This window comes from Lissotriton helveticus, chromosome 5_1 (genome assembly GCF_964261635.1).
Source record: "Lissotriton helveticus chromosome 5_1, aLisHel1.1, whole genome shotgun sequence".
NCBI classification, from domain to species: domain Eukaryota; kingdom Metazoa; phylum Chordata; class Amphibia; order Caudata; family Salamandridae; genus Lissotriton; species Lissotriton helveticus.
In genome coordinates, this window is record NC_136065.1 from 1909535535 (window position 1) to 1909548119 (window position 12585).

A 12585-nucleotide genomic window follows, 5' to 3' on the forward strand; every position below is an offset into this window, starting at 1 on the left:
GAGAGCAGGAAAGGGCCCTTTCTTTTATTTCCGCCTGGTTTGCATCTTGCTGTTGTAACCAGAGAGTACACAACCCGCCCAGACGGCACAGGTGGAACCAGAGAAGAACGGGAAAGCCTGTCCCGGGTGAACAATGCGCAGGGAGGGCTGAGACAAAAGTGTAGCCTGGAGGTGCCCGGCTGGGACGTGAATCAGAGAGCCCGGCCTTTGTCGGGGAGCGGCAGGTGAGCCCGCCCCTTGTGTGAGCAAGGGACTGCTCACAGCAGGGTGGGGGCCGGGGACCGTGTTGAGACAATTCCTTTTCACCCTCGTAAACTCATAAGGAGCAGAAAAAAAATTGCGAGACCTGCAAAAAAAAGACACGAAGTTCCTGAAAATTGGCACCGACTTCAAGGCTGACGAATTAAGCGGGTGAACGGCCAACGCCCAAGGCTGTGGGTATAAGGGGACCCAGAGGAGGCGAAGATCCGCACTCTCCCTCCGTCCTCACCACTGCGACACAGCTAGACTTAAGGGGGCCCGGCTCGTGCACTCTCGCGCCACCATGAGCACGTACAGCATCAGCCAGAACTACTCCACTTCCGGCTCAGGGATGGGGTTTGGAGGCCTGGGTAGCTCCTCCAGCAGGGTGTCCCCCGTCTACTCGGGGGGCAGCTACCGGCCCCCGAGCATCCACGGAGGCAGCGGAGGTAGGAATATCTCCGTGTCCACGGCTAGGTATGTGTCCTCGGGGGTGGGAGGCGGTATGGGTGGTGGTGGTGCCGGCTATGGCTTTGGTGGATCTAGCTTTGGCATTAGCCACGGTGTGGGAGATGGTCTGCTGTCCGGTGGCGAGAAGGCCACCATGCAAAACCTGAATGACCGCCTGGCCTCCTACCTGGACAAGGTCCACTCCTTGGAGCTGGCCAACACCAAGCTGGAACACCAGATCCGCGAGTGGTACGAGAAGCAAGGCCCCGGGCCCTCCCGCGACTACAGCCACTACTACAAGACCATCGAAGACCTGCGAAACAAGGTGAGGCGTACAGCAACTATGGCACAGGTCACCGGGTCACTGTCTGCTGGGATCATTCACGTGGTTTAGTTGTTATCCAGGAGAACTGATCCTAGCTTCACCACTTGACCAAATTTTGTGATTCTAGCCTAATGTTTACACTTCCCCTTCCATCAATCCTTATCTTTGACAGAATTATGAGCACTTAAAAGGGCTGCATTTAGGAATACATACCATTTCAAACATTTATATCCAACAGTAACATATAGGAGATTGATGTACACAATGTATTTATATAACCACGTAAGAGAGATTAGAACATTGAAGATTTATTGAAAAGGGGTGTATATAACATGTATGACACAGGTGTGGGTCCTATCAGGGCTGACCCAGACGTTTTATCATTTTGAAGTCGAGTCGTAAAGTTTCATTGAGACCGTTCAGTGTGTGGCATGTGTCTTATGTCAATGATCAATACCTTTATTTTGCAAGGTGGCACTGTTTGCAGTCTCTGTGTATCTGAAAAACTTGACTGACTTGCAGTTCTGAATGGACAGTTGTGTGGAGGACATTTCCTTTAGTAGCATCTGTGTTTGTGGGGTGCACATGTTACTGAATCTCTGGTTGGTCCTCACTGGTTTGTGAACCATAATGGACAACTAGTGATGCTTGATTTAACCACTTGGGAGCTAGTAAACAAACCTCCCCAGTGCTGCGCTGTCCATTATCCGGTGCTGAACTGGACGTCCAGCGGTCGCACGCAGCACTGGGGAGGTAGTGCCCGTGACGACCGTTGGCCGACGGCAGCACTTAAGGGGTTAAATACAATCATTGTGTTTACTGAATAATAACTAAAACAAAGGGACAGCCATTAGTGATGACGCTTTGGCCAACCCCAGTCATCCTCTAAGAGGGGCCTTGTTTCTCACAGGGTGCATGAGCAATGCAACCCCCCCCCCTCGATGCTTAAGGTTGCTGCTTCCTCTGCAGACACTTGTGACATCATCACGTGGGCACCAACGAACGTGTTGATAGCATTCTCGAATCCTCTAAAATACCAAGGAGAAAGACTGGGCTCTTTTTTTTATTATTTAAACATATACTCAATGCTTTTGAAGGTCGTCACATTTTCTTTGAGATTCTGAGGTATTTTGAATGCATAGCTCCATTCGCGTGTACCACTAAAGAGAGGAGTTGTCCCTCCGGTTTACTCGTAAACTGTGACGTCTCAAAGCTTGTTCAGTTCTCATTCTGTTTATTTTCCTCTTTTCTGCCCACCGTGTGCCAGAAACAACATAAGTTAGAGTAAACAAAGTCTTTGTTATTGAGTCCATTACTTCTCGTTTCACATCATAAGCTAATTAACACTCATTTGATATAATCAACAAAAGAGATTTTCCAGGAAGAAGGGAGTTAACCAATCAGTCAGGGAATGGGCCATCGCGATTGGCTAAAATGAAACATTTCGGGCGCCAAGTGGTTAGGCATGCTAAACCCGCGCGCTCAAGTCTGCGAGGCACATGGAATGGAAATTGAGGGAAACGGTGTAATCTGGACTCCAGGTTACAAGATGACCTGACTAGACACATGTGTTCCTCTTGTGGACTTTTTAGTCATACAAATGATTGTTTTCAGGGTGTTGGTCCAATGGTTTACGGTAAAATGAACTAAGTTTACCACTTCCAGAACTCTTTATATAGTTAAAGAAAAAACGATGATTTAAAAATGGTTACCTGTTTCACCTGACATTACCTAGAAAACCTTATCTTCAACGTAAATATAACCACAGCTGTACACGAAAGTTGAACACACCTTCCCTCAAAAAGTCTTTCCCTCTCAAGTACTTGACTTACCTGAGGAACAAATTGAGTCTCGAAACACAAAAGGTATTATTGAAATGAGGACAAAAGGTCAGTAGGCACCGCTACCCCGATCATAGGCTTCTCTGCATACTTTACGTATGATGGCAACGCCCCCGGTTAGCACAAAGGCGCCTCCCTCCGATTGGCTTGCTACATACAGAGGTCCTACAGTCTCTATTCAGGCAGAACCAGGATGCCACAATTCAGCATCTAATGGAGATGCAATGCTAAGCGTTCAACACCAAACTCAGCAGCAGTAGTAGAAGCATAACAGTCATCACCTCCATATCTAAGTTCACCGTGAGAACCCCAGAACATTGTAGCCAATCACTTCATTAGCAGATTGGTCCAGTGGCCTAGGTTTACCCGAGCTGGGCTTAAATCATCAAACATAGCTGGTCCCCACTGCATCCACCCTTCTTGCACGTTTTGTATTCGCCATGATTTCACCCAATGTCTTCCCAAGAAGCCCCAGTCATTGATTTAGCCTTATGATTCATGTCCTCATTTTTTCGGGCTCCCACGGGTACATGGTAAACATTAATCTAACTAAATAAGTGCCCAGTCTGCCAGCTGCAACAAAGCCCCCAGGGCTGCTCATTGGGAGCTCTGTTACTATATGTGACAACCAACCCACCCGCTCTTCACCCCCAATCAAAGGGGAAAGTGCATACAATAATGCTTTAGTAGCATGACCTATCGGGCCTGTACTACTACACCTGCTTTGGGATTGTCCCTTTCGTGCTGCTGGTCCACCCACAGTCACCCATGCTAACAAATGGGTTGTTCACATTGGTGCCAGTGGGCCTTGTATGAGTTTTGAAACTGGGTTGCGCCCACTCCTTGTCCGTCCAGAAAGAATGTTGGTAGCATGCCAGGTGACCCTGGGTATCCAATCTTCCTGGTGCTTTGTCAAGTTGGTTTCTGCCACTTGCTTTCACTGTTGAACCTTACCGTTTACCTTACGCTTTCAGATCCACGCTGCCACTACGGACAATGCCAAGACCCTGCTGCAGATCGACAATGCCAAGCTGGCAGCTGATGACTTCAGGAGCAAGTAAGTGGTACCCTTTGGTGGAGGGGGGACTGTGGGAAGATTGACTTGGGGCAACGTTTGGGATTCACTCTATTTTAATGCTAGATGTTTCCTTTTCTACTGTAACAGAATTCATGTTTTCATGTGGTGATGTCTCACTTTTTGGAGTAGTCTCATCTCTTGTCCTATAGACATAACTGGGTGTCTCACACCTACACAGCTCCCGTGGGACTATAGACTCCATGTGAACCTCAAGTCTTAAAGCACATTCTAGTTCCCAGGCAGTTTATGTGATCACACGTGAACAAATGTAATATCATTCCTTGCAGCAGGGTCTCATTCCTACCACTCCCAGAGATTCCACAAGTGTCACCTGAATGTCACGCCTTCAAGCAGGGCTCTCTGGTGGCCCGGTTCTCTGGCCACATTGGCATTACCAGAATGCCCACCTTTACAGCACACGTCTAAGACTCCGCATGTTGGCACTGAACCTCACATCTCGAGGAGCAACCCCCACCCCGTCAGCTTTCATGGTCACACAAACAATAGGACCTACGTCGCAGCGTCTCACTCCTAGCACAGTCTCAATTGAAGGTCTCATGCTGGATAGAGTCTCGCCCGGTCAGCTTCCATGGTGAGTCATTGATATAACAGCTCCAGGTTTAGCAGGGTCTCCCTCCTGGCATACTCCAAAGACTTTGCAAGTTTCACTCCATTCTCACAACTTGGAACACTCACACTTTAGCTCAGTCACAAGGAACTGGGCCTTGTCTGGAGCAAAAGGTTCTCGGCCTGTGCACTCTGTACTCTGAGACACCCCTAGTCAAGGGGGCGAGCAGGAGGTCACATTTCACTCTTGCAGCAATTCGTCTTTGGAGCCCCTCCCCTCCCTTTAAACATCCGGCAGAGAGTGATACCAACCCGTCCTTCTACAAAAGGCTGAGCACAGTTCTCTTTCTGGGTAAACAATAGATAGATACAGGATCCGCTTTGTGCAGTGCATGCAACACTTTACGTGATTAGGTAAGACAAAAAGAACACAACACGCCACGGCTCTCAGATGCCCGGCCTTCATGCGCTTTGAAACACATCCTCACAGCTGGCTGACCCTGTGGTGTCCTGCACCCCAAAGGAGAAGCAAGTGCTGGGGCAGTTTTCATCCCAGGTTTGCTTCCATGAACCCTTGAAGTTGTAGGAACTCTCACCTGGAAGCACAGTCTCACTCCTACCAGGAAGGAGACCTTAACAGGGTCTCACACCCTGGACCCACCCTTTGTCTGGTAAACTATAATTATGTGGTTCGAATGGCTCTGCTGTGGTCGCCAGGAGAACAACCCAAGGCCTGCTCCACCCTCCACGAGTTGTGGTGGGAGGGATTTCTTTTTTTTACAGAGTTTTACTTGACCTGAGGGTATCGGGTATCAGAGAGCTTTACATAGCACCAGTTGCTTTACACGAGGACACATACATTTTTGTTAGGCAAGGGGGGATTAAGTGATTTGCTCAGAATCACAAGATATTCAATGTCATTGCCAAGACTCGAACCCTGTTCCCCTGATTCGAGGTCGACCGCGCTAGCTGTTAGGCCAACTCCTCTCCCCATGGAATGACCATGAGCTCTCTCTTGGATGGATAAGAAAAGCAAAGCCGGTGCGCCACGGGGAGTAGAGGAGACGCTATCAGTGGTTCAGTATGTGCAGTGGCACCAGGACCTAGTGGCCCATGGGGCCCACTGAGCCCTGGTTATTGGTGCATTATACTACCAAATACACAGTAAATGGCATTTTCCCTGCTACCATTGTGGCCCTTGGTACCCTTGCTATGGCACTGACTGGGTGCAGTGCCACATTTCTGAACCTTGAGGATGGTGGCACCGGATACCTTGACTTTGCCACAAAGGGAACACAGATTCCCATACATCATTGGATAGGCAGAAGCACTATATATTGGGGATTTGTAGCATGGTAGAGGAGTGCCCATAGAGAGCAAACCTCTCTTGTCCTCATTTTCAAGGTAGTCGTATGTTGGCAATCTTTGGAAGCTATTCTCTGCTTTTTTGGATAACAACGCAAGTCAAGAACAATGCCTCCCTTGTGACATACTCTTACGCACTTTACAAAGAACAATGCAGCCTGTGGGAGACCAGGCTGGGCGCACCTCCAAGCCTAAAATTACTTCATCACTTAATAACAATTGCCTTGGAATGAACAGTGTCTGCCATTATCTTTAGCGAGTAGGAAGAAACGCTATGGCCCTATTTGGTGGGCAAATAGCAGATACTCTTGAGTACATTTCTATCACCTGAGATGCTGCGGGGAAAGGAAGAGCATGGGTCTGTCTTTATGCCATGCTTCCTTAAGCCACGTCCACTAGGGAAGGTGCAAGGGGAATATACACTCACATAGTAACAAGCACAACAGTGAAGGCTCACATCGCTGAATAAACAAGTGGATTGGAAGAGAGGCAAATCAGGAGATGTTGTGTCTGGTCATTGTCTTCGAAAGGCTTGTAGGTGTGTCTCAGCCTTATGTCAAGCTAATCCTTGACGTGTGGTTGGCTCTGCTGCAAACTTTTCAAAGTCACAGACAAGCAAATTGTCCTGTAAGCCAATCGATTGCTAGGTGGAAGAACCACTTTCAGCGTCCTCCAACCTAAACACCAGCTCTCCCCAAACACTTTTGCCACAATGCACTTCTACAAGGAAACTTCTCACCACATTCATTGGCACCCACTTTATCTTCTGTATCTCTCCCCTTCGTACCAACCTTTCTTCTCCAGTCTCAGCCTCATCCTTTTCTCGCCCCTCATGGACTATATGCCCTTCTCAAATGATCATTCCCCTCCCAGCCAACAAGACTGGTGTAGAACTGATAACAGTTCAGCCAATCAGAAGGGATCCAGCCATCAGCATGCACTCTGCAGATTGTAGCCTTCTGTTCAGGTAGTAGGTACCGATGGCTGCTTCTCATTCATATTAAACCGAGTTTTTTCTTCCAGGTACGAGAGTGAGCTGGCCCTCCGCAACAGTGTGGAGGCCGACATCAATGGCCTACGCCGGGTCCTGGATGAGTTGACTCTGGCCAGGTCAGACCTGGAAATCCAAATCGAAAGCTTGAAGGAGGAACTGGCCTATCTCAAGAAGAACCATGAGGAGGTAAGCAACATACATGAGCACATTCGTGCACACAAGCGTGTTAACAAGTGAATGATTCTGCCCCAGTTTCTCACAACTTTTTTGCCATCATCTGTTGAGAAGTCTCCCAATCTCCTACCAAACAAATCAGACTCTAAGGTTAAAAAGGCAACATAGAATGAAACCATCAGAGAGTTTCTACCTTCAGTCAGTACTGGAACTAGACCAATTTAGCAGTCCCTTCATCTCCCCAGTCCCTCTCAGCATTGGTCAATCTGCTGTATCAAAGAAGACATCCCCAGTGTGAATGCAGATTGATTTTGACCAATGCCTGATAGCAAGTACCTACAGAAATACTTCATTATCCATTCAGAGATACCTCACTGTGCATTGAGCACATTTACGGGTGGTGCAATATTTATCACACCAGTGTTAACTGGGTACATTAAATGTTACAGACCCCATTCAATTAGAATGCTCATACACGGACTCTTGTTATGTTATCAAAGGACCACATGCTAGTGTAACAAACCGGTCTAGTACTCGACAATTTAGGACCTGATGGGCAGTGTAAGTTATGTAGGTGGGCTTGAAAAACCTATTTTTGGAGAAGCCAAGACTTCTTGTCAACTTTGCAGCTACTGTTGACTACAAAAAAACTGAAATGTCCCTATCATAGATTGTGGTGAGGAAAGGGATGTCACACAATAAACTGTTGATCAAAGTGCATTTAAATTCCCATGATCTGGTGGTCTTTATGTTTTTAGGAGATGAACGCCCTGCGTGGCCAAGTCGGTGGGCAGGTAAACGTGGAAATGGATGCGGCACCAGGTGCAGACCTGGGCAAGGTCCTGTCTGACATGAGAGCCCAATACGAAGATCTGGCGGAAAAGAACCGCAGAGATGCCGAGGCCTGGTTCTTCAGCAAGGTAAGAGAAAGCCATAGGATGAAGTTAATGATTACAATTGCTCCACCCATTCCACAAAATAATTGCAGGTTGATTTAAAAACTTACCTAGTGTGAACAGGCATTGTAACTGTGTGTTTCTCACCTCGTTTCAGACGGAGGAACTTAATCGTGAAGTTGCCACGCACAGTCAACAGATACAGTCCAGCAAGAGCGAGATCACAGACTTAAGGCGCACTCTGCAGGGGTTGGAGATAGAGCTGCAGACCCAGCTAAGCATGGTACCAATTCCATTCTCATGATTTATTGAATTGAGTTGTGTTATGCATTTTTGTGTATTGCCTTGTCTCTCTCGCCCTTCTCCCCCTTTACTTTTTGGGTGGTTGAGAAGGTTTGAAGAGCATGGGAGTCTGTATGACCTTAAACTTTGTCCCATTGCTGAAAACCTCCCTTCGGTGGATCTGGCGAAGCAGCGTGGTCGTTGGAGTCCAAAAGGTTCAATGCAGATTGACATTGACACAGACCTGATTAAAAGCCGGTGGTTTTATGGCAATCTCTGCACAAACATCTTGTGGAGCAGGCATTGAATTTAAAAGTGGTGCGATATTTATCACAATATTAAACTCCACATATATGTTGCTTGAAGAGATACATTTCTTCAAGGTTAATAGATGTAGGGTTAAGAATCGTAAAGCTATACTTAGCTACATATATCAACTGCCTCAACATTTTGTTCTTCAATATTTTGGCTACGATATTCTGGCATTTTGCTATTCCAGACTACATCCATCGGAAGGTTCCCTGACTAGTGAGTGAAAAGTATTGCAAGCACAAAATCTGCACAGTGTGGAAGTGTTTAGCCGGACACGGTTAGGTTCAGTGGAACGGATGGGCTGCGATACTGTGCAAAACATTGGGGCATATTACCAAGGAGGGCGATAGGCGAATATCACAGTTTTCAGCCGCTAACGGCGATAATTCTATCGCCCTATTCACAAGCTGTCGCTAACAGCAGTTAGCGACAGCTTGTAGGCGGTAGCGAGCGGTTTGGGGCCCGCTTTGCATGTCAGCGATATTTATCGCTAATGACATGCAAAGTGAGCGTACCCAACCTGTTAGCGACTGAAGCAGTCGATAACGACGCTATCGCCTATTAGCAAGGCAGGCGTAGCGATGGAAATATTCATGCTATGCACGAATATCTCCAAATACTAACACCTGCCCAGACCAGTTCTTAGCCATGTTATCCAATGGGAGGTGGATAACATGGCTAAGAGTATTTTGTCGCTAATGTGTGAATATCGCTGTATTCTCAGCAATATTCACGCATTTCTCTGCTATTGCCTGGATTTTTATCGCTTTTGAGATAAACCTTGCTAATAGCAAGTTATCTCAGCGATAAAAAACGTGATGCGTGGCGATAAAAATATTGCCGCTAAGCCTACTTAGCGATAAATATCGCTATTTGTTGGTAATATGCTCCATTATCCTTTCCGTGCCTTGGCCCTGACATTACAGTCATAGCTTAGACACTCTAACTCAGTCAATTTCCAAATTTACTCTCGGCCAGAAGTAATTGAGTTTGAAAACTGAATACAGAAATAAGGTCTCCTATTTACACTTACCTATCTGTGAATCATCATACGATTTATAACCGTATCACTGAATAACCAGAGCACTGTGAGGATCACTGATTCCAATAGGACCAGGGAAAAGATGAACATGGTGAGGAGTACCAGCTCCATAATGGAGGAAAGTGTACTTCCTAAAAGCTGGCGGCTGTCCAAGCTCAACCAACGACAAGCTGTTTGCAAAGAAAGTGTCTACAGCACATACTGTGGCAGGGAAACATTAAGGTAATCAACAGGGTAAAGATTTAAGTCTACCAATACCGTGTGGTGCTTGAAAAACGAATTATAACTTGTTGGCAGAAAAGTCATGGACAGGCACAGGGGAGAAACGGTGCATAGTAGTGTAGGATTATGACGAAGAAAATGTGGGCGGAGAGGACTAAGAAGATCAGGGAATAGAGCTTGGGGTCACTGTCATCTATCACTCTCTATGCTCTTTTAAAATTTTAGTACTTGAGTAAACAAATAATATTAAATTAATGCACATCTCGTGAAGGAAGGTCACGTCCAAGTAGGAACTAAGGATTTCACAAGCCTCAAACTTTTTTCTTCTGCATACAAACGTTAATATATAGGCACAGGGTCAGAGCTGATTTGCATATAGCCATTGTCTAACCCAGGGTGGTGTGGAGTGCAAAAAAAAAGATGGATTTAGGCCCAGATCCTTGTACTGGGGTGAATGTATGACATTGTTCTACATTCTGTCCATCAACTGTGTTTTTTGCAATTTTCACCCCGAGTGGGCTGGGTATGCTCAGACGTGAGTCCCAGGCTCTCCACACCACTGGAGTCAAGCTATCCAGGCTGATGAAGGCTGATAGCCAGAAACCGGTCCTTGGATGCTTGATTCCGGTCTGGGAAAGACATGGCTTGGTAGTTCGGACTGGACTGTTCCCATGAGGCACAGGGTCAGAGCTGATTTGCATATAGCCATTGTCTAACCCAGGGTGGTGTGGAGTGCAAATAAACGATGGATTTAGGCCCAGATCCTTGTACTGTGGTGAATGTATGACATTGTTCTACATTCTGTCCATCAACTGTGTTTTTTGCAATTTTCACCCCGAGTGGGCTGGGTATGCTCAGACGTGAGTCCCAGGCTCTCCACACCACTGGAGTCAAGCTATCCACGCTGATGAAGGCTGGTAGCCAGAAACCGGTCCTTGGATGCTTGATTCCGGTCTGGGAAAGACATGGCTTGGTAGTTCGGACTGGACTGTTCCCATGAGGCACAGGGTCAGAGCTGATTTGCATATAGCCATTGTCTAACCCAGGGTGGTGTGGAGTGCAAAAAAACGATGGATTTAGGCCCAGATCCTTGTACTGGGGTGAATGTATGACATTGTTCTACATTCTGTCCATCAACTGTGTTTTTTGCAATATATAGGTTTGGACCTCTGGTATAGATATATAATATGAAGTAGGTTTGATTATGGAACACTCCCAGCAAAGAGCGCGGGTGATGTTTTCAGTTTTTTGTTATCCGTTTCCTGTAACATCATCTGACTGGACCAGAACAAGTTCTTGTCTTATTTTTCACAGATCTCTGCTATTTTTGGGTCATAGTCTCAGTTTCTTAGGAAACGAAACATATTTGTCCCTAGTGTCATCTCACATGGCTTCGAGGTTTCTTTCTAACCTTCTATCTCAGCCACGACACAAAGCTGTAGTGTGACACCACCAACATATTAGTTCAGGAGTGCAACCGTTTTGAGAATCCTGCTGATGACTTAGCACAAAATGGCTGCACTTGAATGAAAGCAGCACGTCTTATTGTTGGACATACACATTCTTCTGGTGAAATGGTGGTGGTTTCTTATTTAGTCACTTAAAATAATATTGTTTTCTTAAAGCTCTTTTGTTTTTTTGCTTCTATTTTTGATTTGATTGCAGCTTTGAAAAAGTGTACCCTCTGTACTTTTAGCCGATGAGCGAAACATGTGTTGGCTGTGTAAAATGATACAGTTGCCAATAATAAATAGAACCTTGATTTCAACCAGATCATTGTGGACTGTACAAATGTGGTGGAATCTCAACTATTATATATGCATGGCTGTAAAAGTATTTCTCTTATAACTTCTGTTTACACCCCTCCTTCCTTTTAGAAATCGGCCCTGGAAGGTACCCTTGCGGAGACCGAGGGCAGGTACTGCATGCAACTCAACCAGATCCAGGCCATGGTTTCCAACGTTGAAGCGCAGCTGGCCGACCTCAGAAACGACATGGAAAGGCAAAGCCAAGAGTACAAGATCCTCATGGACGTGAAGACGCGCCTGGAAATGGAGATCGCCACCTACCGCCGCCTGCTGGAGGGAGAGGATGCCCAGTAAGTGTGCTAACGCGGGATTACTGGTTACTAGTTACCTTACCAAATCCCATACTAAGTCGACTGAATCGTTGGTACCTGTCATTGAGTAAAAGGTAATCTTGCAATAAGTCAATCAATTTAAGAACTTACACCACTCTAAATGACCACTGACCAAATTTAAGTTTTAAAGATTTAATATAAAGTCAAAGATAACTGAAGGTACAAACTTCTCAAAATGAGATTCAAAAGGTAAATTGGTGTCACTATAAACATGAACTTCTTGAGTAATCTAAGTCTGAAAAACAAAATAATAAGTACAATCTCAAAAACCATAAGGGTTGTCAAAATGGATACAAGTTGCAACCTCAAAGTCATTACAGAAAAGAAAATTAAGGTTAGTCTGTCCCTACACTATACTAAATGACATCCCTACTTAACAAGATCTTTACCCCTCTAGGTGTCAGCTGTGGTGACTTCCTAAGAAGATCACGCACTTCTCTTTGTCTCTTCTCTGATAATGGGTCTCTCCTGATCAGCCTATCTGCCTACCCATCCGCTTCCTTAGGCTCCCAAAATCATCTGCCCTGCTCTCCTCCCGGGTCTCTTTCCCTAATACCAAATCACATTTTCAACAGAAACGCCCCTTGGGACGCCCCTCACGTGGTATCTCTGTGCGCGGCAAACTCCATGATGGTACTCTTGAAGACCCTCGTTAAA

At 46.1% G+C, this 12585-nt stretch overlaps 1 protein-coding gene across 1 annotated transcript in view; it reads left to right on the forward strand.

Moving 5' to 3' along the window:
* Positions 1–468: 468 nt before the first annotated feature.
* The window catches only part of LOC144755985 (keratin, type I cytoskeletal 19-like), a 31807-nt gene continuing 19690 nt past the window's right edge, over positions 469–12585 (forward strand). Inside the window, exons 1-6 of the mRNA XM_078645455.1 lie at positions 469–1015; positions 3831–3913; positions 6890–7046; positions 7793–7954; positions 8088–8213; positions 11666–11886. Coding sequence (XP_078501581.1) covers positions 545–1015; positions 3831–3913; positions 6890–7046; positions 7793–7954; positions 8088–8213; positions 11666–11886 — 1220 coding nt within the window. The 5' untranslated portion in view covers positions 469–544. The remainder of the gene's footprint in view (positions 1016–3830; positions 3914–6889; positions 7047–7792; positions 7955–8087; positions 8214–11665; positions 11887–12585) is intronic.